The sequence below is a fragment of the Rhamphochromis longiceps genome, linkage group LG7 (assembly GCF_057381845.1).
Source record: "Rhamphochromis longiceps isolate RC_006_pf linkage group LG7, R_longiceps_female_GT1.1, whole genome shotgun sequence".
NCBI classification, from domain to species: Eukaryota; Metazoa; Chordata; class Actinopteri; order Cichliformes; family Cichlidae; genus Rhamphochromis; species Rhamphochromis longiceps.
In genome coordinates this window covers 44,630,734-44,654,729 of record NC_140563.1, presented here as the reverse complement: position 1 = coordinate 44,654,729, position 23,996 = coordinate 44,630,734, and the positions used below count along the sequence as shown (strand labels likewise).

General features: G+C 40.8%; 1 protein-coding gene and 1 non-coding gene across 2 annotated transcripts; one reads left to right on the top strand and one right to left on the bottom strand.

The window, feature by feature from the left end:
- The first annotated feature begins 810 nt into the window (after window positions 1–810).
- mpx (myeloid-specific peroxidase) lies at window positions 811–6,813 on the top strand. Its single transcript, XM_085413811.1, has 16 exons — window positions 811–903; window positions 1,043–1,108; window positions 1,209–1,296; window positions 1,468–1,643; window positions 1,829–1,961; window positions 2,371–2,500; window positions 2,599–2,805; window positions 2,902–3,259; window positions 3,433–3,593; window positions 3,676–3,934; window positions 4,024–4,194; window positions 4,292–4,529; window positions 4,746–4,957; window positions 5,086–5,114; window positions 5,577–5,726; window positions 6,055–6,813. Exons 2-16 carry the CDS (start codon window positions 1,045–1,047, stop codon window positions 6,061–6,063), a joined length of 2,385 nt encoding a protein of 794 aa, XP_085269937.1. The 5' UTR covers window positions 811–903; window positions 1,043–1,044; the 3' UTR covers window positions 6,064–6,813.
- Window positions 6,814–20,151: 13,338 nt separating this feature from the next.
- On the bottom strand, window positions 20,152–20,223 carry trnad-guc (transfer RNA aspartic acid (anticodon GUC)). Its single transcript has one exon. It is a non-coding gene; the product is annotated as a tRNA-Asp (tRNA).
- Between the last annotated feature and the right edge of the window lie 3,773 nt (window positions 20,224–23,996).

Below are 23,996 nucleotides of genomic sequence, written 5' to 3'. Positions count from 1 at the left end.
AAGATTTTCATTTTTTATCAATAAAAAAAAAATCTGCCCCAAGTTTCACAGGAAGTTTGTATTGTAATGCTGCGCGTCGCTAACTACATCAATAAATGAAACAAAAAGACAGACCCCGTAAATGCTTTAAAGCCTTTTATAAGAACTGCCTGAATGAGGCAACACTGCCAACCCAGCACAGTCTAACTTTTATTTATGAAAAGAAATAAGAAGAAAAAAGAAAGTTAGTGTGCTTGATGGCCAAAGCTGAAAGTGATAAATGAAAACCAAAACGTGCAAGGTTCATATCTACATACAGGCCATTTTTTGCATAGCATTCCCTCTCCTATCTCCTTTAATTTATTTAAATTATTTCCATTGTTTGGGATGCAGCAGGTCTGTGTTGAGCAGAATGAAATATAAAGTGCAGAAAAGCCAAATGCAACGTGCTCAGATAAGACTGCAAAGTCAGCTCAGGAGATTAATGTGAATAAAAAACATCATTATGTTTGATGACAGAAAGCATTTAAATAAAACTGAAAAAGAAGATAAATAATTTTATTTAAATCCCTAAATGAAATTACAAATATTAATATTTTTTTTCTCTGCTGTTGCCATGATGACAACCACCCGAAGTGGTACGCATGCCAAAATATTTATATTGTTTCCCAAAAATTATTGTCAGTCCTATCAGTTGACCAGAAGCAGTAACTGATGAGATAAAAACAAAGCATTTCCTTCAACACATATAGAAGGAACAAGGAAGAGCTCTTTACTGACGGTATCTGTACCTGCTCTATCTATGGGGGCGAGGCCTCTGGCCTCCCACAGAGTATAAAAAGGGTGAAAATGTGAGACAGCATCACTACCACCAGCTTTCAAAGAGCATCTGAAGCCCTGAGAGAGCATCTGAAACCTTCACAGGTAACAAAATGTTTTTTCTTTCTTAGATATTTTTATGTGACACCAAATTTAAAAAATAATAATAAAAAAAAAGTTTTTTGTTACTTTGTTTGTTTGTTGTTGTGTTTTTAACTGGATTCTGATTAAATGTTTGTTTCAGAAATGCATTTTTCTGTCCTGCTTATGCTGGGCATCTGCCTGGTGCCCGCTGAGCTTAAACCAGCAAGTAAGTCTTCACGCTGCTGTTTTGTCACTAATATTCATCCTCACCTGATATTTTTTTCCCCCAGTCATGTCATAAGATTGTTAATTTTCTTTGTCTGCAGAAGAATATCTTGGCAGTCCTTTTCTTCAGCGATCTTTTGAAGAAGCAAGGAAAATTGTGGATGATGCATACAAGTACTCCAGAGAAGAGTGAGTTAATCTCATAGGCTTTCTTTTAAAGTAACCCACATACCTACGCAGTAAAATGCTTTTCAACTGGTTTTTAAGCCAGTAGTAATGCCATAATTTATCAGTTCGGGAAAAAAAAGAAGAAGAAGAAATGCACCTTTTTCTCCAACTGTGTGACTTTTTTCCCTCCAGGAGTCTGAGACGAGTCCGCAGGGATGTGGTGAGTCCTCACGATGCTCTTCGTCTCCTGAAGCAACCCCGAGGTGACACACGCTCTGCGGTGAGATCTGCGGACTACATGGCGCAAACCATCCGTCTTGTGCAGGAGAAAGTGCATCATGTGCACAAGCGCTCACTCAATGCAACAGGTTAGACATGCAGCGTCCACACAAAGGCAACACACACAATCTTTGCGGCAACTTTTACTGGCTGGAGTTGAGAATCTTTAGTGTTTCATGATGCAAGACTCAATTCTCTCTTAATATAATTAACTATTAGACTTGTGAAGGTGACAAAGTTGCACTCACTTAACTGTTTCTGTCACATTTTCCAGATTTGCTCAAACCCGAAGATCTGCAAAAACTTGCTGAAATAACTGGATGTGCCGCTCGAGTCAAAGCTCCGCAGTGCGTCACCACACCGAACCTCATCAAGTACCGCACAATCACCAGCGTGTGCAACAACCTGTAAGAGAAACTTTCTACTTTAACCTCTGTAGCACTTCTTTTATGCATATGCAACAACGCACACCATTGTGCGTTTCAAACATAAAATATAAAACCATTCTCATTTTCGACAAGAAAAATACTGCATTATTCATCATGTAGCCTATTTTAATTTTTTGATTTCATGGATAATAATGTGTTGCTGGGGATAGGGGGTGGGTGGGTAATTTATGTCATAATTCCTAGAAAAAATGAAAAGATTTTGTGTGGAATTAGTTGATTTTGAGACCAACTAGAGTCTAAATTCAAAGGAAATCCTTACGCAATACACCTAAAAATTTGAGACCTTCTATAGCAAAAGATGTGTACACTTCCCTTGGAGTTTCTCAAGTGGTGTTTCCAAACATGGGTGTTTCTTGTTTACTTTTAGAAAGAACCCACGTCTCGGTGCTTCCAACACCCCCTTCACCCGTTGGCTGCCTGCTGAGTATGACGACGGCATCTCCGAACCCAAAGGATGGAACAGGACCCGGAAATTCAACAACTTCTTGCTCCCACTGGTAGGACGCACACATATCAGACTTTAATTTTAAATTTAATGGATGTATTTACTAGTTTTTATACCAGAATTGTGCATTCTTACTTTCTTTACTCTCAGGTGCGACAGGTGTCCAACAACATCCTAAGCACAGGAGACGCAGGCATAAGCAATGATTCCGTGTACTCTCACATGGTGACCTTGTTTGGCCAGTGGAACGACCATGATCTCACCTTCACACCCTTCTCACCCAGCATCCGTTCCTTTAGCAACGGGGTGAACTGTGACGAGAGCTGTGAGCACACCGAGCCATGCATTCCCATCCCGGTTAGTGTCTGACGCACGAAACCAAACAGTGGCATGTTGTTTTCGGTATCCATGACCAGCAGTTTTTTTCACCCATGTTTTCTTGTCTATGAACAGCTTCCTCCCGGCGACTCTCGCTTATCCTTCTCTCAGTGCATCCCTGCGTTCAGATCCGCCCCGGCTTGCGGCACAGGATACAGTGCCTTAAATTTTGGTGGTGAGACGAACAGGAGAGAGCAGGTCAACGCGCTGACAGCCTTCCTCGATCTCAGCCAGGTGTATGGCTCTGAAGATAAGCTCGCTCTAACTCTTCGCAATCTCACTGACGATGGCGGCCTGTTGCGAGTAAACACAGAGTTCAGAGACAACGGGCGTGAGCTGCTGCCCTTCCACAGTCTCCAGGTGCAAATGTGCGCTACTCGCAAAAGAGTCACCAACGATACAAACGCCAGGGAGATTCCTTGTTTCATTGCAGGTTAGTAATTTCTCAAGCAATCATTAAAGGAACTGCACTTAGTGGCACTTTGGTTTTATTTTTTAATGCCAGAAGTGGCTGCTCAGTTATTACTAATCCATTAAACTGCTCTAAATGTACAGTCTAAGCAGGAGATGAACAGTATTGATGTTTGTTTTCTTTCTGTTCATAAGGTGATGCCCGTGTGGATGAAAACATCGGTCTGACCTCCCTTCACACATTGTTTTTGCGTGAGCATAACCGCCTTGCTCGTGCACTGAAGAGGATAAACCCCCACTGGGACAGCGAGACGCTCTACCAAGAGGCCCGCAAGATCATGGGTGCTTACACACAGGTAGCTAAACTTCAGAATCAGCTTTTATATTCGCCAACATTTGCTCATATTTACTCAAATTAAAGCTCTCCGTCTCTCTCAGTTGTTTGTGTTCAGAGACTATCTGCCGCACATCGTTGGCACCAATGCAATGCGCAGACAGCTTGGCCGCTACCCCGGCTATAATCCCGCCGTTGACCCCAGCATCTCCAACGTCTTTGCAACCGCAGCTTACCGCTTCGCCCACTTAGCTGTTCAGCCAATTATGTTCCGCCTGGATACAAACTTCCGGGATCACCCTCAGTTCCCTAGTGTACCCTTGTTTAAAGCCTTCTTCACACCCTGGAGAATCGCTTTCGAGGGTGAGTTGCATGAAGAAAACTTGTGTTGAATTTTCTTTTTATCCTCTGTCTTAAACTGTCAGCCTAATCTTTTTCTCTTTTATTTCCAGGTGGAATTGACCCTCTGCTGCGTGGTTTGTTTGGCAGTCCCGCTAAACTAAACACCCAGGATCACATGATGGTGACCGCTCTGAGAGACAAGCTGTTCCAGTTTGTACAGCATATATCCTTGGACCTCGGTTCTCTCAACATGCAGCGGGCACGTGACCACGGCATCCCTGGTACATCCCTTATTCACTTTTAGGTTTTTCTTTCTAGCATTTCATCATCTCAGAATTGTTCTCATCTGTGCTAACTTTATGTATTTTTCTCCTTAAGGCTACAACGCCTGGCGGAGTTTCTGTGGTCTGTCTCAGCCCAAGAATCAAGAAGAGCTGGGTAGGGTGCTGAACAACAACAACCTGGCCCGCAAGCTGCTGGAGCTCTATGGAACCCCCGACAACATTGATGTTTGGCTCGGAGGCGTTGCAGAGCCATTTGCCGAGGGTGGCCGTGTCGGGCCTCTGTTTGCTTGCCTCATCGCAACCCAGTTCCAAAGGATTCGCCAGGGTGACAGGTCTGTATGGGTATGGATGCTTGCAAAACAGTGTTGGATGTGGAGTTTAGAGTTATGGCGTTTATAATTTATACATCATGTCTGAAAACAGAAAATCTGAAACTTTGCTAATGCATGTTTATTTATATTATTTTTATTGACATCAGTATATCATTTAAGATATAGATTCTGTTGACACTAATCTCTTCCTTCCTCCACTTGGTGAAAAATTCTCAGGCTGTGGTACGAGAACCCAGGTGTCTTCACCCCACAACAGAGAGCAGCTCTGTCTCGTGTGACACTGTCCTCTATTATCTGTGAAAACACTGGGATTCAATCTGTCACCCGTGATGTCTTCAGTGTCACATCAGCAAGCAACCGGCTCACGGCATGCACAGCGGCGCCTCGTCTGAATCTGGACGCTTGGCGGGAGAGACGCTGCGGCTTAGGTGAGACAGCACTAGAACAAACACTCAGCACCAAAATCACACTGATTTTTCACCCACGGTAGTTTAATGCAACTATTTTACATCTTCTGTCAAATTTTAAATAACAAATGTGGTGTTTGATCTTTCAGGCAACTGTTTTCCACTCAATGAAGCAGACGTGAGTATTCATCACTAACTAATTGCTAGTCACAATATAAAAGCACAACACCTATTTACATATCTTGTGGCTCAGATGGGAAGGTCATTTAATCCCTTCTTCCACTGAACTGCATGTCAAAGTGTGCTTAGGCAAGATACTGAAGTCCACATTCACACTGAGTGTGCACCTAAGCACACTTTTGGCTTTATCTCCACACACTCACACCCCGATCCGTCCATGCAGTGTCCATACTGTGTCAGTGAGGTTAAAGGTCCTTAGGTAAAGAAAAAAGCCCTTGTATGATTGAATGAATGAGGCTTGAGAAAGCATTTTTAGTGCTCAAATTGAGTAGAAAGTGAAATGAAAGTATCTATTTGCTTCACATCTTGCTAAAGCTGGTACACAAAAACTTAAAAACCATTTATTGTTTACTAATTTGTGCATTTTTTAATTAAAATTTGGAAATTTCTTTTTATATAGGTTCTGAACGGGGTGCAAAGTCAGGACCTGCAGGGCAATGAGGTCATCGAAGACCTCCAGGACGATGGGGTCGTTGAAGACCTGGAGGCCAATGAGGTCACAGACGACCTGCGACTCAATGGGGTCACAGACGACGTGCAAGGCAATGAGGTATATATCTCCCTTTATCTTACTGTGCTGCTGTCAGATCATTATTTTCCATCCAATTAACAATACTAAATGTTTTCTAAATAGCTCAAAATATTGAAATAATATAAAATCTAATATCCTACAGACCCAAGACAAAACAGCTGTTTACTGTAGCAGACATGAAGTTAGAAATTTGTTCCCATTTCTAACCTAAGTGCTTAGTTTTGACCTTGAGGGTGAAAATGTCTCCCAAATAATGTGAGAGGTGGAATTGTGAAAAATTAAAAGTCTGCAATATTTAATGTGTTTACAATATTCTGAAGTGATTTACATTTTTGTTTCTCTTTAGTTCCAGTAGAGCTACAATGGCCCCAGAGACCCACCTTGACCTCCATCATTCTTGCCTGAATGAGTACATCCATATCCAGAGAGAATCACTTGTTCCCATTAGCTCATGTACAACAAACAAACCCACTGGAGTGCACAGACAGCCCTTTCTACATGCATTATCCCTGGTGTCTATGGGTTTAGCTTCATCAGTGCAGAAAGTGTAGGCCAAGCTGCTGCTGTACATTTTGAAGGTCTATCAGGGTGTTCAGCGTTGGTCATTGAGAGACATGGCACTTAACTAAAAAGTCTGCTCTTCACTGTCTGACACACTGAACTTCACACTGTCTGTCTGTCTTTGGATCTGTTATCATTACTCTGCACTTTGCTTTACGTTAATCAGGTCGTAAATATTGAGCATTATTGTGGAGGACATACTGCTTTTTTTCTGTATGGCTAGGTTAGGGCACATTGTACAACTACATTTTATATTATTGTGCGAGATTAACATATTATTTGAATTTTAGCAATCAGCTGTATGAGTGTGATATGTGATTTCAGCAGATATGTCCAACTCTGTTACAGTATGCAGTTTATCGTACCAAAATTAATATTTTATCAGATTTGATGATGGGATTTACTAGTGCTATTACGAAGATTTTATGCACAGATGAGATGTAAGCATACCTTGAAAATGTTATATATTTTGCTTTATCTGCTTTTCATGGACTTGTCTATTTTATGTTGCATTTTGCATTCAATAAAAAAAAAAAACCTGAGCTGCAATAAACAGTGTGCTCTTTGTGTCTCCAACTGTTGGCTCCAGCAAGAGCCTAATTATTTATTGTGTGAAGTATAAATTCTCAAGACAGTTTACTTAATTATTATTCCTCCAGGTTTCACACGATGTTTTTTCCTCAGTGTTTTAAATCAACTCAGCATGTTTACTGCTCACAAGTAAAGATGAAGTATTACAGTAACAAAAAATCTTAATGCAAACTATTAAATCGGAGCCAAATAAATAAAGTCAAGCCAGGATACCTGCCTACTGGAGCTGGTTCTTTGTGGATATACACAACTTAATTCAGCAATTCGGCATATATTTCACATTAGAAAAATCACACCACCAAACAAAAATGTCACAAAAAGCATATTGATAATTTTTTCCCTCCACCAGGCATAGCGGAGTTGGCTCGGTTTGTCCCCAGTATACCTTTATTGTTTTCTGACCACTACTGACCATTACTCATGCTCAGGACCCATGTCAGATTGACTACTTTTTTTTTCAAATATTTATCTATTGCTGCGTTGTCTCACAGCATGAATATTATGTAATTTCTTCTTCGTTTTCTTGTTTTACTGGCGGTTGGCAACCCATTTACAGTTTTTTCTGATTGCTTAAGCACATTTTTTGTAACTATTGGCTAATTTTGCAAAACTCTTCACACAAATAAGAAAACCTGTCACCCAATAATCAAAACATTGTAGTTCCCTTGCAAAAGCAAACACAGCTAGATTAACTCTTCACACCTTTGTAAAAATGGTGTTTCCGTATCAAACAGTACACACAAGCCATCATCTACTAAGCACACAATGCGCCAACTGCACACTGATGGTATGAATACAAAACACATCTGGCTTTTGCTTTCTCTGTGCACAAGGTAGGCTATGTCAGTTTGAGCTCATACTTCTGTCATAGATCCATAAGCATAGAGGGATCCAAACTTCAAGTACTGGTGTTTATTCAAACACATCAAAACAAACACAAGTGTTTATTTCCAAGTATAGGATTATTTGCAATCGCCATAATGACTATATGGGTTACTTGGTCTGCAGTGAACATGCTTCCTCTGCCCCAGCATCTGGTCATCTAGCAATTCTGTAAAGTAACAATTTCAGTATTTTTACATCAATGGTATTGGTGTGTTTCTCATTGGCATATGGCAGTGCTACAAATCTTTGTGCGAAGTGACTGTACTAACCGATTCTCATTTCAAGATGTCCCTATGGTGCTTGCTACAGTGTAGCGGCTCGAGTTAGGCTGGACCCGTTGGCCAGCTACCCTCAGGGTCATTCCACGGTTGATTACATGGTCCACTATTGTAGCTCTGATGTCATCAGCAATTCTATTTCTTACTCTTCCTACCCTTCCTCTCCCCCCTCCTCATCTTCCTCTCCCCCCTCCTCATCTTCCTCTCCCCCCTCCTCGTCTTCCTCTTGCTCCTCCTTGTCCTTGTCGTCCTCTTCATCCTACTTCTTCACCTCCACGTCCTCTTCCTCGGCCTCCTCTACTTCTCACTCTTTCTGCTCCCTCCATTGTACTCCGCACACACAGCTTACCTGTATTATAGTGCTTAGGCTGATTGCCTCCTCAGGAGGCTAAGGTCTTTTAACATCTGCAGGAAGCTCCTGAGGATGTTTTACCAGTCAGTGGTTGCTGGAGTACTTTTCTATGCTGTGGTGTGCTGGGGGAGCAGCACAGCAAAGAGGGACTCATCCAGGCTGGAGAAACTGATCAGGAGGGCTAGCTCTGTGGTCGGCATGAAGCTGGACACTCTGGTGACAGTGGCAGAGAAAAGGACATTAAAGAAACTGATGGACATTATGGACAATGCTGGGCATCCTCTGCACACGGCCATAAACAACCAGAAGAGTCTGTTCAGTGACAGGTTGCTTCTCCCCAAGACAAGAACTAACAGACTTAAAAACTCCTTTGTCCCACACGCCATCAAACTGTTTAACTCCTCTCTGGAGGGGAGAGGGAGGGGAAACAGGAGGACAAAGGAGGGGGGAACAACTAAGCTGTAGTGCCTCTGCACCTCACTGTACAATACCTTGTGCAATACTTTTTGTAAATAGTCAACGGTGCAATAGACTCAATACTTGAAATGTGCAATTCACTTGTATTTTTATTTTTTTATTCCTATTTATTCTATTTATCCCCTTTGTATATTTTATTTATATTTGTCTCTGTATTTATATATGTGTGTGTGTGTGTGTGTGTGTGTGTGTGTGTGTATGTATGTATGTATGTATGTATGTATGTATGTATGTATGTATATATATATGTATGTATGTATGTATGTATGTATGTATGTATGTATGTATATATGTGTATATATATATGTATATATATATATATATATATGTGTATATGTATATATATATGTATGTATATATATATATATGTATATGTGTGTATGTATATATATATATATATATATATATATATATATATATATATATATATATATATATAACAGTTCTGTAACTGTAACTTTGGTCGTTGCTGTGCTTTTTTTGGAAGTCGAATTTCCCAGAGGAACCCACACGAGGGATTAATAAAGTTCTATCTTATCTTATCTTATCTTATCTTAAGTGAACTAATTATCTAAAAAAGTTTTCACATGTGAAAGTGTGCCAGACAGTTGGCAAATTAGTGTTAATGATAGCCATACATGTGTATACTTTTGCTAGGAGTGTGTTGGAAATTTGGTAATTGAGTGTTGTGCAGTGAATTGTGCCTACAGTTTTGCAAAGTGTGTGTTACAAAATTGCAAACTGAGTGCAAAGCAGTTTTTGTGCTTTTAGTTTTGCAAACTCAGTGAGTGGTTTTGCCATAAGTCTGAATAGTTTTAGAGATTGTGCTACAGGAATCACAGTTAGGGTTTAATAAAGCAATCAGAAAAAACTGTAATTAGAGCAGGTAGTTGTACTGCCCTCTAGTGGAAGAGATGCAATTGTTCTGTCCGTTACTCAGGCCGATCATTTAGAGCAGGGGTCCCCAATCGCAGTCCACGAGAGCCGGTGTCCCTGCAGGTTTTAGATGTGTCCTTGAGCCATCACAGCTGATTTAAATGGATAAATAACCGTCTTGAAGTTCTCCAGAGGCCTGGTAATGAGCTAATCATGTGATTCAGGTGTGTTGACCCAGGGTGAGATCTAAAACCTGCAGGGACACGGCCCTTGTGGACTGGGATTGGAGACTCCTGATTTAGAGTACTACAGTTTTTTCTGAATGCTTAAACCCGCACTGTGATTCCTGTAGCACAATCTCTAAAACTATTCAGACTTATGGCAAAACCACTCACTGAGTTTGCAAAACTAAAAGCACAAAAACTGCTTTGCACTCAGTTTGCAATTTTGTAACACACACTTTGCAAAACTGTAGGCACAATTCACTGCACAACACTCAATTACCAAATTTCCAACACACTCCTAGCAAAAGTATACACATGTATGGCTATCATTAACACTATTTTGCCAACTGTCTGGCACACTTTCACATGTGAAAACTTTTTTAGATAATTAGTTCACTTTGCAATCAGCCTAAGCACTATAATACAGGTAAGCTGTGTGTGCGGAGTACAATGGAGGGAGCAGAAAGAGTGAGAAGTAGAGGAGGCCGAGGAAGAGGACGTGGAGGTGAAGAAGTAGGATGAAGAGGACGACAAGGACAAGGAGGAGCAAGAGGAAGACGAGGAGGGGGGAGAGGAAGATGAGGAGGGGGGGAGAGGAAGGGTAGGAAGAGTAAGAAATAGAATTGCTGATGACATCAGAGCTACAATAGTGGACCATGTAATCAACCGTGGAATGACCCTGAGGGTAGCTGGCCAACGGGTCCAGCCTAACTCGAGCCGCTACACTGTAGCAAGCACCATAGGGACATCTTGAAATGAGAATCGGTTAGTACAGTCACTTCGCACAAAGATTTGTAGCACTGCCATATGCCAATGAGAAACACACCAATACCATTGATGTAAAAATACTGAAATTGTTACTTTACAGAATTGCTAGATGACCAGATGCTGGGGGCAGAGGAAGCATGTTCACTGCAGACCAAGTAACCCATATAGTCATTATGGCGATTGCAAATAATCCTATACTTGGAAATAAACACTTGTGTTTGTTTTGATGTGTTTGAATAAACACCAGTACTTGAAGTTTGGATCCCTCTATGCTTATGGATCTATGACAGAAGTATGAGCTCAAACTGACATAGCCTACCTTGTGCACAGAGAAAGCAAAAGCCAGATGTGTTTTGTATTCATACCATCAGTGTGCAGTTGGCGCATTGTGTGCTTAGTAGATGATGGCTTGTGTGTACTGTTAGATACGGAAAGACCATTTTTACGAAGGTGTGAAGAGTTAATCTAGCTGTGTTTGCTTTTGCAAGGGAACTAAAATGTTTGGATAATTGGGTGACAGGTTGTTTTATTTGTGTGTAGAGTTTTGCTAAATTAGCCAATAGTTACATAACATGTGCTTAAGCAATCAGAAAAAACTGTAAATAAATGCCAAACGTTTTATAGTTAACACAGGACCTGTTTCCTTCTCTTAAGTAACGCAGCGCCTGCAGGAATGTCATTGAGTTTTTTTTCTTTCTATGACTTCACACAAAACCTAATATTTAGGTTTTTAAATAAAGTGCCTTCTCATCGGAAAAGTGAAGGCTTTCTCGGCTGCGAGGGAGAAGATCTGCCATGAGGCGAGGAAACAAACTCTCTGAACAAACTGCAGGAGAACCATGTGAACGAGTGCAAAGCTGACTGAGGAAGGTCAGTTACAGTTTTTTCTGATTGCTTAAGCACATTTTTTGTAACTATTGGCTAATTTTGTAAAACTCTTCACACAAATAAGAAAACCTGTCACCCAATAATCAAAACATTGTAGTTCCCTTGCAAAAGCAAACACAGCTAGATTAACTCTTCACACCTTCGTAAAAATGGTCTTTCCGTATCTAACAGTACACACAAGCCATCATCCACTAAGCACACAATGCGCCAACTGCACACTGATGGTATGAATACAAAACACATCTGGCTTTTGCTTTCTCTGTGCACAAGGTAGGCTATGTCAGTTTGAGCTCATACTTCTGTCATAGATCCATAAGCATAGAGGGATCCAAACTTCAAGTACATCAAAACAAACACAAGTGTTTATTTCCAAGTATAGGATTATTTGCAATCGCCATAATGACTATATGGGTTACTTGGTCTGCAGTGAACATGCTTCCTCTGCCCCGAGCATCTGGTCATCTAGCAATTCTGTAAAGTAACAATTTCAGTATTTTTACATCAATGGTATTGGTGTGTTTCTCATTGGCATATGGCAGTGCTACAAATCTTTGTGTGGAGTGACTGTACTAACCGATTCTCATTTCAAGATGTCCTTATGGTACTTGCTACAGTGTAGCGGCTCGAGTTAGGCTGGACCCGTTGGCCAGCTACCCTCAGGGTCATTCCACGGTTGATTACATGGTCCACTATTGTAGCTCTGATGTCATCAGCAATTCTATTTCTTACTCTTCCTACCCTTCCTCTCCCCCCTCCTCATCTTCCTCTCCCCCCTCCTCATCTTCCTCTCCCCCCTCCTCGTCTTCCTCTTGCTCCTCCTTGTCCTTGTCGTCCTCTTCATCCTACTTCTTCACCTCCACGTCCTCTTCCTCGGCCTCCTCTACTTCTCACTCTTTCTGCTCCCTCCATTGTACTCCGCACACACACCTTACCTGTATTATAGTGCTTAGGCTGATTGCAAAGTGAACTAATTATCTAAAAAAGTTTTCACATGTGAAAGTGTGCCAGACAGTTGGCAAATTAGTGTTAATGATAGCCATACATGTGTATACTTTTGCTAGGAGTGTGTTGGAAATTTGGTAATTGAGTGTTGTGCAGTGAATTGTGCCTACAGTTTTGCAAAGTGTGTGTTACAAAATTGCAAACTGAGTGCAAAGCAGTTTTTGTGCTTTTAGTTTTGCAAACTCAGTGAGTGGTTTTGCCATAAGTCTGAATAGTTTTAGAGATTGTGCTACAGGAATCACAGTTAGGGTTTAATAAAGCAATCAGAAAAAACTGTAATTAGAGCAGGTAGTTGTACTGCCCTCTAGTGGAAGAGATGCAATTGTTCTGTCCGTTACTCAGGCCGATCATTTAGAGCAGGGGTCCCCAATCGCAGTCCACGAGAGCCGGTGTCCCTGCAGGTTTTAGATGTGTCCTTGAGCCATCACAGCTGATTTAAATGGATAAATAACCGTCTTGAAGTTCTCCAGAGGCCTGGTAATGAGCTAATCATGTGATTCAGGTGTGTTGACCCAGGGTGAGATCTAAAACCTGCAGGGACACGGCCCTTGTGGACTGGGATTGGAGACTCCTGATTTAGAGTACTACAGTTTTTTCTGAATGCTTAAACCCGCACTGTGATTCCTGTAGCACAATCTCTAAAACTATTCAGACTTATGGCAAAACCACTCACTGAGTTTGCAAAACTAAAAGCACAAAAACTGCTTTGCACTCAGTTTGCAATTTTGTAACACACACTTTGCAAAACTGTAGGCACAATTCACTGCACAACACTCAATTACCAAATTTCCAACACACTCCTAGCAAAAGTATACACATGTATGGCTATCATTAACACTATTTTGCCAACTGTCTGGCACACTTTCACATGTGAAAACTTTTTTAGATAATTAGTTCACTTTGCAATCAGCCTAAGCACTATAATACAGGTAAGCTGTGTGTGCGGAGTACAATGGAGGGAGCAGAAAGAGTGAGAAGTAGAGGAGGCCGAGGAAGAGGACGTGGAGGTGAAGAAGTAGGATGAAGAGGACGACAAGGACAAGGAGGAGCAAGAGGAAGACGAGGAGGGGGGAGAGGAAGATGAGGAGGGGGGGAGAGGAAGGGTAGGAAGAGTAAGAAATAGAATTGCTGATGACATCAGAGCTACAATAGTGGACCATGTAATCAACCGTGGAATGACCCTGAGGGTAGCTGGCCAACGGGTCCAGCCTAACTCGAGCCGCTACACTGTAGCAAGCACCATAAGGACATCTTGAAATGAGAATCGGTTAGTACAGTCACTTCGCACAAAGATTTGTAGCACTGCCATATGCCAATGAGAAACACACCAATACCATTGATGTAAAAATACTGAAATTGTTACTTTACAGAATTGCTAGATGACCAGATGCTGGGGGCAGAGGAAGCATGTTCACTGCAGACCAAGTAACCCATATAGTCATTATGGCGATTGCAAATAATCCTATACTTGGAAATAAACACTTGTGTTTGTTTTGATGTGTTTGAATAAACACCAGTACTTGAAGTTTGGATCCCTCTATGCTTATGGATCTATGACAGAAGTATGAGCTCAAACTGACATAGCCTACCTTGTGCACAGAGAAAGCAAAAGCCAGATGTGTTTTGTATTCATACCATCAGTGTGCAGTTGGCGCATTGTGTGCTTAGTGGATGATGGCTTGTGTGTACTGTTTGATACGGAAAGACCATTTTTACGAAGGTGTGAAGAGTTAATCTAGCTGTGTTTGCTTTTGCAAGAGAACTACAATGTTTTGATTATTGGGTGACAGGTTTTCTTATTTGTGTGAAGAGTTTTGCAAAATTAGCCAATAGTTACAAAAAATGTGCTTAAGCAATCAGAAAAAACTGTAATCAGGTAAATGGACTGATTCTTATATATCGCTTTTCTACTCTCCAGATTACTCAAAGCGCTGTATACAACATGCCACATTCACCCAATCCTCACAAGCACTGACTCTAAACTGAGTGCTGTCTAACCACATTTACACACATTCATACTTCGATGGATGCATCGGAGAGCAACTTGGGGTTAGTATCTTGCCCAAGGATACTTGGCATGCAGACTGGAGGAGCCAGGGATCGAACCTCCAACCTTCCTCCAACCTGGCACAGTGGTTGGGAAACACTGCTTTAGCTAGCAACAAACTGTGCTAAAAGTGTGCTAAAAAAAAAAAACCAGCCCACTTTAACGTCTGACTATGGCAGACAGTTTAGGCTCAAATCGTTATGATGCTTGAAGGCCAGCAATGGCGAGGAATAACAACTCCCCTCCCCTCAAATGTGTTAAAGTAATGAGCCTGTTTTGAAAATGTAAGGAGCAGAAAGTACAGAGTTGTTTAAAAATGCAGAGAGTAAAAGTAAAAAGTTGTCAGAAAAATAAATACCCAGGTTTTCTACTTAAGTACAGTCACAAAATATTTGTACTTCGTTACTTCTCACCTCTGCAGATTGTAATAAAAAAAGTGTAGTCAAGTTTAATTTCAGCAATCTAATTGATGTGATTGTGCTTTTACTGTTTGTGACCTGTAGGTGGAGCCATCCTTCTTTCTAAACAAAATCATCACCTTAAGTGACATTCAGACCTTCAAAGCACGAATCTATATGTATCTGTACCTGCCGATTTATAGAAATGGCCAAATTGATAAGACACCTCTCATTTGTTTTTGTTGTTGTTTCATAGGAGCCAGATTGTATTGGAAAGTGGTCTTGAGCAATAGTTGTTCAGACTTTTTGAAGTTCTTCCAAAGTTTTTTTCATTGTTTTGCTTCTTTTTTTACTGCTTTTTTACTCATTTTCAGTCCAGTCCACATACTTGGTCTTTTTCAGAGGAATATGCTTTTTGTTTGTTATGTCAATTAATACTGACCTATGAATCGTTTAAACATAAAAAGGCCACTAACTCGAGGGATAAATCAATATTTTGTCTACACATAGCAAAGAACTAATTTTAATTTGTATCTTTAGAAAATTTTCTTTAGACACAGATCATTTGTTCCCATTTCTATAGCTGAATCTAATAACACAGTTTTGATTCCCAAAGAGCAATTAGCTGAAAACTTGACATATCTCGATATAGTGTAGAGCAGCGGTCTCCAACCTTTTTTGCGCCACGGACCGGTTTACGCCCCACAATATTTTCACGGGCCGGCCTTTAAGGTGTCGCGGATAAATACAACAAAATAAAACTAGTACCGGTACCGAAAAAAAAGAAGATTTATTCATAACACACATGAAAAGACCCAGGAAAACCGAGTTAACAATAAAAACAATAACAAAATAACGCTGAAAACCGATAAAAACCCTGAAAACCACACATTTCACACCTGAGCCTCAACTCTCGTGGCCCGGTACCAAACGACTCACGGACCGGTCCGAGGCCCGGGGGTTGGGGACCGCTGGTGTAGAGTGTTTCCTTAAAATTTTAAGGAAAGTAGACAAGTGGAGGACAAAAAAAGAAGTAGCAGTCCTAAAAACACTGTCTACAACAGGTGAATAGTATCTAAAACTAATATCCATAAGAAATCCACAGAAAAATCAGACACAGGACCTGAGAAATGTATCTGGCTCGTCAATTGATCCATCTACTGTTCACTTATGCTTCATCACAAAAGGTCTCGGTGGAAAGATGTCTGTCAAGAAGCCATGGTTAAGGAGGGGAGAAAAGGCTGAGGTATCCCACATTACACAAGAACTGGACTGAAAGTCAGTGGAAACAGTCTTATAGAGGGATGAATCCAAACTTACAACTTCTTTCCAATATTGTTGTCAGTATGTATGGAGGCAGTTGGGAGAGAGGTACAACAGTGAGTGTGAGTGGAGGCTCTGTAATGGTTTGGATTTCATTTCATTTCATTTCAGCAAGGGGTGTTTGGGCATCTGATTGTTAACAGCTTCATTTTCAGCCTGACAAGAATCCCCAACACACTATGGATGCAATAAAAGCATGCCTGGATAGAAACACACACAGTGGAACTATGCTATGAGTCATGGACTGGCCTCCCCAGAGTCCAAACCTCTACAATATTGTAGCAGAGTGGGATCATATTTGACAGAGAACAGAACGAAAGGCAGCCAATATACAAAGAAGGACTTTGATTTTCCTTTAAGAAGCCTGGCGAACTATTCCTGAAAGACTACTTTAAGAAATTTTAAGAAAGCTGCCTAAGAGAGTTCAGACTGTGCTGAAGAATAGAGGTGGTCACACCAAATACTGACCTTCAAACTCACTAGAATTGTACAGATTCTGTTTTGGTTTTTAACTTAATTCTCAAAAACCACTCTTTTAGGTGGTTTGCACTAGTTTGTGCAAACCAAACCCCTTTATGAAAGTCAAAGCAAATCCGCGGCATAGCAAATGATCTCCTGCTGGTTGCTTATGTTGACAGGTGAAAAGCTTAAACTTAAGTATGAATGAGAAAAATAACGTGTTTGTTTATTTGCCGATTTATTGATTTGGTTTTGTCATTGTAAAGGTATTACAGAAGTCTAACCTGCCATCATGAGCTGGATGTGACGGAAATGACAGACGGGCTAACACTTACTTGGTAAGACTTACACCTGTGTTTAGCTTACTGCATGTTTTCCAGCCCACCTGGGCGGCATGTGTTCTCACTGCGGGAGGAAAATGGAGTATACAGAGGAAAGAGGGGTGAGCGTGGGAAGAAACATGCAAACCTGTACAGGGACGAGGGACCAAGATTTACACTCACAACTTTCTGACTTGTGGCACCATGTTCAAAGTTCAGCAGTGCATTTATTCCTGATTTTCTGATGCTTTATTGCTCAGGAAACCCTTAAACTTCAGCCAAATTAAGCAAAGACGTCCATTAAATGAACTTAGCCTTCTCTTTCTTGATAAATGACATGTAAACAGTACGAAGGTGGATGAATAGTGGTTTACTAGACTATGATTGCAAAGTGGAAGCTTTCTCCACAGACAGTTATCTCACCCCCACTGTGGCTGCACCCAGCTTTACTTTACTGCTTTTCATCTGATGCCTTGGCATCCTCCTCACAACCCAAATTTACTGTTCTGGTTCACTTTCACTGCTCCCATAGTTTTCAGTTAAAGGGTCTGAAAACCAACCATATCCCATCTGCTCAGTACCAAACAGTGTGGTTAGCAATTACCTTGCGGAAATAGTGAACTATTAGCAGCTAATGAGAGAGTTGTTTTCTTTGGGTGTTAGTTGACAAAAACAAGGCAAAGCAAAATTTACAAAAAAAAAAGCTAAATCACATTATTTCAATAGCAAAGTCTCCACCTTTGCCCGAGTCCCGGTTAAAGTCAGATCAGGGATGTTGATAAAAGTGCAGTTTCAGTGTATTCGCCAAACGATAACTTGCAGGATTATTAGAAACAGCTGTTTCTTGTTGTGTGATTGAACAAACAGATCCCTTCAGAAATAAAATAAAAGCAGATACTGGGAGTGAGAAATATAAATCAGCACGAGTCACTGCATAATATAAAGTTTGCTTGGTTCTGTCTTGATAAAGCACTCCTCTTCCTCCTCCTCCTCCCGGTTACAAAAACGTCAGTGTATGTGCAGATTGCCACGTAGTCCACCAGACTGTGTGTGTTTGTGTGTGTGTGTAGTGCAAGCCCCAGCTTGGGTGCTCCAACAGTAATGGAAACCCACCATTTATGAGAGAGGAGAAAATATTTGAATTGTCTGTTTCTGTCATAGAGGTCTGAGCTGAGCTTTATTCGATGAGGGAGGAGGGGAAGCCTGAGTGTAAATCTGAGAGTGTACAAATCTGTGATCAGGAGAAGCAAACTGTTGTGGGACTGAAGGTTGGAATCCTGGACGCAGAAGAGAGGAAGTAGGCTTTAATTTAATGTGTGTGTGTGTGTGTGTGTGTGTGTGTGTGTGTGTGTGTGTGTGTGTGTGTGTGTGTGTGTGTGTGTGTGTGTGTGTCTGTGTGTGTGTGTGTGTGTGTGTGTGTGTGTGTGTGTGTGGTCCTCTTTCACTGCGATGAGATCACCAGGATGTCATGAAACTGAATCCAGGAGACATTTAAGAAAGTTATATTCATTATAAAGCTGAACCTGGATTTTAAACATGTTTTAAGGACTTCTTTAAGTCCCAAAGTACCTCTGTGGGGATTACATACTAGTAGCTTCTTATAAAAAAGAATCAGACATAAGTACAGATGTTGAGTCAAAATCAGCACTGAAAACTGGTGCTGATTTTTGATAAATTTAGCATTATGAAAGTGTCTTTTTTGTGTTTTACACAGTGGTGTTATTATGCAGGAGTCTGTCCCCTCCTCCATATTCTGCATCCCAGACGCGGATTTTTTGTCAAATTCTTTTAGCTCAAATGAGTGCCCAAAAAGTCAGGAACCGGGGTGAATTCCAGCGACGTGGACAAAAGAACTGGGTTAATTCCTTGCAGATGTGTCTCCAAGCTGTGTGAGCGAACGCTGCGCTGCCCTCGAAGGAGGGAGAGAGAAGAAATTTCAATGAAATATGAACGAAATACATCAGTGACCTAGTACAGCTGGTTCTGGCTGTCTCTCCGGTGTTCCAAGGAAGGGAGGAGGAGGCAACCCGGGAACACGTGTACAAAGTTTTCACTCTTTGGAATAACTGTTGTTATGCAGAATGTATGTTAGTCATCCTAAAAGCAACAGCACAATCATGTCTTGGCTAAAAGGCGGGCTTTAATAGCAGATTTATTCTGGAAAAGATCCCAAATAGTTCAAATTCAAATGGTTAGACGGCATCTAGAAGACAAACTGAAGACAGAAAACAGTTGCGCAGATTATATTGCTGTTGCAGCTTTTTCATATGAGTTTGCTTTTCTATCATTTAAGGCCATCGTTTTTTAATCCTGATTATTGCGAAGCCAGGTTCCATGTATCAACTGGATAAATTAGACTTTGGGACCTTCTTCTGTATCCAGATGTACCTTTAGATCAACAGATTCACTACAAGGTCAATATACTTTTTCAAGCTCTTGTAACTGGCTCTGACTCACAGTTTGCACAAGCTTAAACCTCCCTCCAACAGCGAGATGATGTGTGTCTGTCATTATCCAAGAACAATACAGCTGGCTTAACTGTAATTTACAGTATGATTCAATCAGTTTACTCTACCATTAAATCGAGCCCATTTTTAGCCTATAAAGTATTTTTAGCATCTATTTTTCTCTTTACTTATTTTATTTGACATTTAATTCAGAAATTTTTGTCAAATTTGTTTTTAACACTCTTGAAATGTTAGGTCAAATATTAATAACTTAATATAGGGAAGAACAAGATGGCTAGCAACGGGGCTGGTTAATGGTAGTTTAGATCAGCCATGGACCGTTATATAGTTTGGTTATAATTTGGCTTAATTTCGTATTTAGTCACACATCTAATCTTCATTTACTGTGTTTTTTTTTATTTACTTGTGTTTATTTAATCTTCTCTAAAGCCTGTTTTGATTTGGTTTTTAAAATAAAACTGATGGTGCTAAGTTAATTTCTCATATATATAGTTTAAAAAAAGAAGAAGAAGAAAAAAAAAAGAGCCTCCCCGTCGGGGAATCGAACCCCGGTCTCCCGCGTGACAGGCGGGGATACTAACCACTATACTAACGAGGATTAGCTGTTAAGCTAGTAGCCGCATTGCAATGCTATGTGTGTCAACGAGGAGTTGTTTCCTTCCCAAGCGGCGCCTTTTTGCTGTGAAAAGAATGTGACCACGGTTCGAATCCTTTCTACGTGTCTTCATTTTCATAAAGAATCTGAGTTCGAATCATTACCACTGTACTATGATTCTGGTTATTACGTTGCTAACTATGGCTGACTAAATTCACCAAGCCATCGGAGGCACATGTGCAAACTGCTATCAAGAAACTGGAAAGCTGCCACTTCTCCAGAAGAACGAGTCCTACTAAAATGTTTTTTATGTGAGCTAGATGATTTATAACCAGCATAAAAATGTAAAAAAGTGTGTAGCTTGACATCAGTGTTTTTAATAAATCCAAACAGAGTGCAGCATGGATGCACCGAAACCGCAATATTATTGTTGTAAATCACATACGCATTTATTTGTATTAATTCGAGTGCAATGCTTAAAAGAGTACCTACATAGTATTGTTTCATCTTTTTAAATGTTTTAATTTGATTTAAAAAGCAGCTTTGTGATATAGTGACACCTTGATGCAGTGCAATACATTATAACGACTAGATAAGTTAAATAACGTCCTGTAAATACTCGTTAATATTACTAAAAATGCAAACAGTAGTCTACAGTCCCACAAACCAACACAACCCTCTAATCCTAATGAGGACACATATGCAATATTTCTTTTAGAATTTAGGTATGTAAAAAGCAAAGATGGAAACCAGCACAAATAAGCTTTACTGTTATTAGTACAGTGTTTCACCTGAAAAGGTAGAAACGGCGGCTGTAAGCTTAACTGTTCATCACTGCCTTTGTTACCTTTTTAAGTTCAGGGCCTGGCTGCAGGGCTGGGGTCCACACTCTGCTTCATCATCACTCTGGGTTCTCTGCTAGCTTAGCGTTAGCTAACATGCTGTCTGCGCAGATGGTTGCAAAGAGTTGACGCTGTGTTAGCAGTTTAATGCAGTAGTTTCTCTCCTGGACGCAGTTTTCAGTTTATTAACGTCCTCTTGTCTTTTGTGCAATAAAAATAAAAGTAAAGTGCATGTCTCCACTCTTGAAGACCGCCACCATTTGCCCTCCTCCTGCACACGCACTAACATCAGCTAATTGTAGCAAGTGAACAGGAAGATATATGTTAGATGTTTCTATCGTTCTGTCCACCTGGGATGCAGACAACTGAAGAACTTTTGTAACCCAAATAACGACATAATTGTAGCTATAATGTGATTGCTGAATTTAGTACAGTCCCTGACTGAGTTATTGAAAAATGTAATGTAATTACAGTAATGTGTTACTTTGTAAAGTGTTATAACCAAATCTGGTTACAAACCTTGGTACAGAAAACTGCTAGAGTTTCCTTTTAAGTTAGTGTGATGGACAGGGTAACAGCTGAGGTCAGGCAGGAGGCTCCGTGGACTATGATGTTCACAGACGATATAGTGATCTGTAGTGAAAATAGGGACCAGGTAGTAACGAGCCTGGAGAAGTTGGGGGAGAAGAGGAATAAAAGTCAGTACAACAAGACAGAATACATGTGTGTGAATGAGAGGGAAGCAGATGGAAAAGTGAAGCTGCAAGGAGTAGATGTAGTGAAGGCAGGCGAGTTCAAATACCAGTGGTAATCCAAAGCAACAGACAAAGCACAAGAGAGGTAAATAAGAGAGTGCAGGCAGGGTGGAGACAAGTGTTGAAAAGGGTGAGTGAAAGGGAAGGTTTACAAGGTGGCAGTGAGACCTGCTGTGATGTATGGTTTGGAGATGGTGGCAGTGACATAAAAAGAGGAGGCCGAGCTGAAGGTGTGAACATTTCCATTGAGAATGGACAAGATCAGATGCCCAGCTTGGTTCGAGCAGACAAAGTCAGAGAGATGGCCTGTACATGTGCAGAGGATAGTGGAGATATTGGAAATGGTAAATGGCCTGTATTTGTATAGCGCTTTATAGTCCCTAAGGACCCTAAAGCACTTTACACATCCAGTCATCCACCCATTCACACACACATTCACACACTGGTGATGGTAAGCTACATTGTAGCCGCAGCCTCCCTGGGGCGCAGTGACAGAGGCGAGGCTGCCGGACACTCCCGCCACTGTGCCCTCTGACCACCACCAGTAGGCAAACGGTGAAGTGTCTTGCCCAAGGACACAACGACCGAGGCTGTCGAAGCCGGGGCTCAAACCGGCAACCTTCCAATTACAAGGCGACCTCCCAACTCTTGAGCCACGATCGCCCCTTAACGGTGAATATGGAGGTGCCAAGAAGAAGGAAAAGAGGGAGACCACAGCAAAGATTCATTGATGTAGTGAGGGAGGACAATGCAGAGAGTTAGTGTGACAGAGGAGCATGGTAGTAACATGGAGAGATGGAGGCTGATGACCCTCTCCGGGTCTCTTAAAGGGAGCAGCTGAAAGAAGAAGAAGAAAATGTGTCACTGCTCAAAAGATCCTAATGAGATGGGTTGTGAAGTTTAAAAACAACCTGGTGTTGTCATCCAAAAAGTGATTGGAAAATTGGAAATTTCACAGCCTTAAAATGGGCAGAGGAAAAGTATGTATAAGGGCTTTTTTTGTTACTTTTATGGTGAATATGTAAAACACCCTGTAAAGGTTGAAGATTTTCATAGTGCTTAACTCCTCCAACAAGTAACACAAGTCATTTGGGGATGAAAAAAGAAAGAGAAAACAAGAAATTTAAATTACCCCCCATCATCATCATCATCATCAATGACACAACCTTGAGGAAAACCCAGAACCCCCAAAATAACAACCATAAGCTGCTCCAGTGTTGGTGCTCACTTTTAAACTGTGTGTGAACTGAAATAAAGGTTAAATGTTCTAAATAGTGTTATTACCATTTTTTGTGACACTAATGACCGGCACTTAACTCCACAGCTGAAGGTAACTCCCAGGCACAGATTTCAGTTTCAGCAACATTTTTTTTTTTTTGCCTAATTTTCAGACACAGATTTAAAACCCATCAAGAACTAGAACTAAATCAAAGAAAATAAGTACAGGTGTAGAATTTTCCTGTCAGGTAACTTTTTCAGGTACTGTTTAGAGAAATAAAATGCAGTATTGTTTGGAGTCATCTGCTAGCAATAAGACACCAAATGATCTGTGATACAGAAAATTTGTTTTTATTTTTTCCCGTATTCATTAAACAGCCGTGTGTCACATGAGGTCTAATTCTTTTTTAATGCTCTTTTTTTCCCTTTTTCCTCACAACTTGACTAAAATGAATCAAGATGTGTCGTGCAGCTACTTTGCTTGCTTGTGAATTTTGTGTTTTTAAAGATATATTGCATTCGTACATGTTGGAAGCATATATAATCTAATACAATCCAGATTCTTTCCCTTTAAGTCGGTTGTTCTCATAAAACTTTGCGATTTGAGAAGCTGTAAAATCCTTGTGACCGTTTACTGTGGTTTAGCAGCAGGCTTCCTGCGGTCAATTGTGTAGATGCTAGAAAAAACGTCCTCGTTTGCGAGAGAGAGAGAGAAAGAAAGAACCGTGGATTAAGTTTCTCAACATATGCATTATACATCTGGTGTCACCACCAGGGCAGTGATTTGACTAGACTGCAGCAAATGATTTGGATTTATCAGCAGAAGAACAGAGTTTAGCAGTCAGCTGCCAGACAGTCAAGCAGATATCAAGTATCACTAGAGGTTCCTCGGGACAGACTAATTGTGACTTTTGCAAAAAAATTTTGCATGTGATGTGTGTTTCACGTTTTCAGCAAAGCT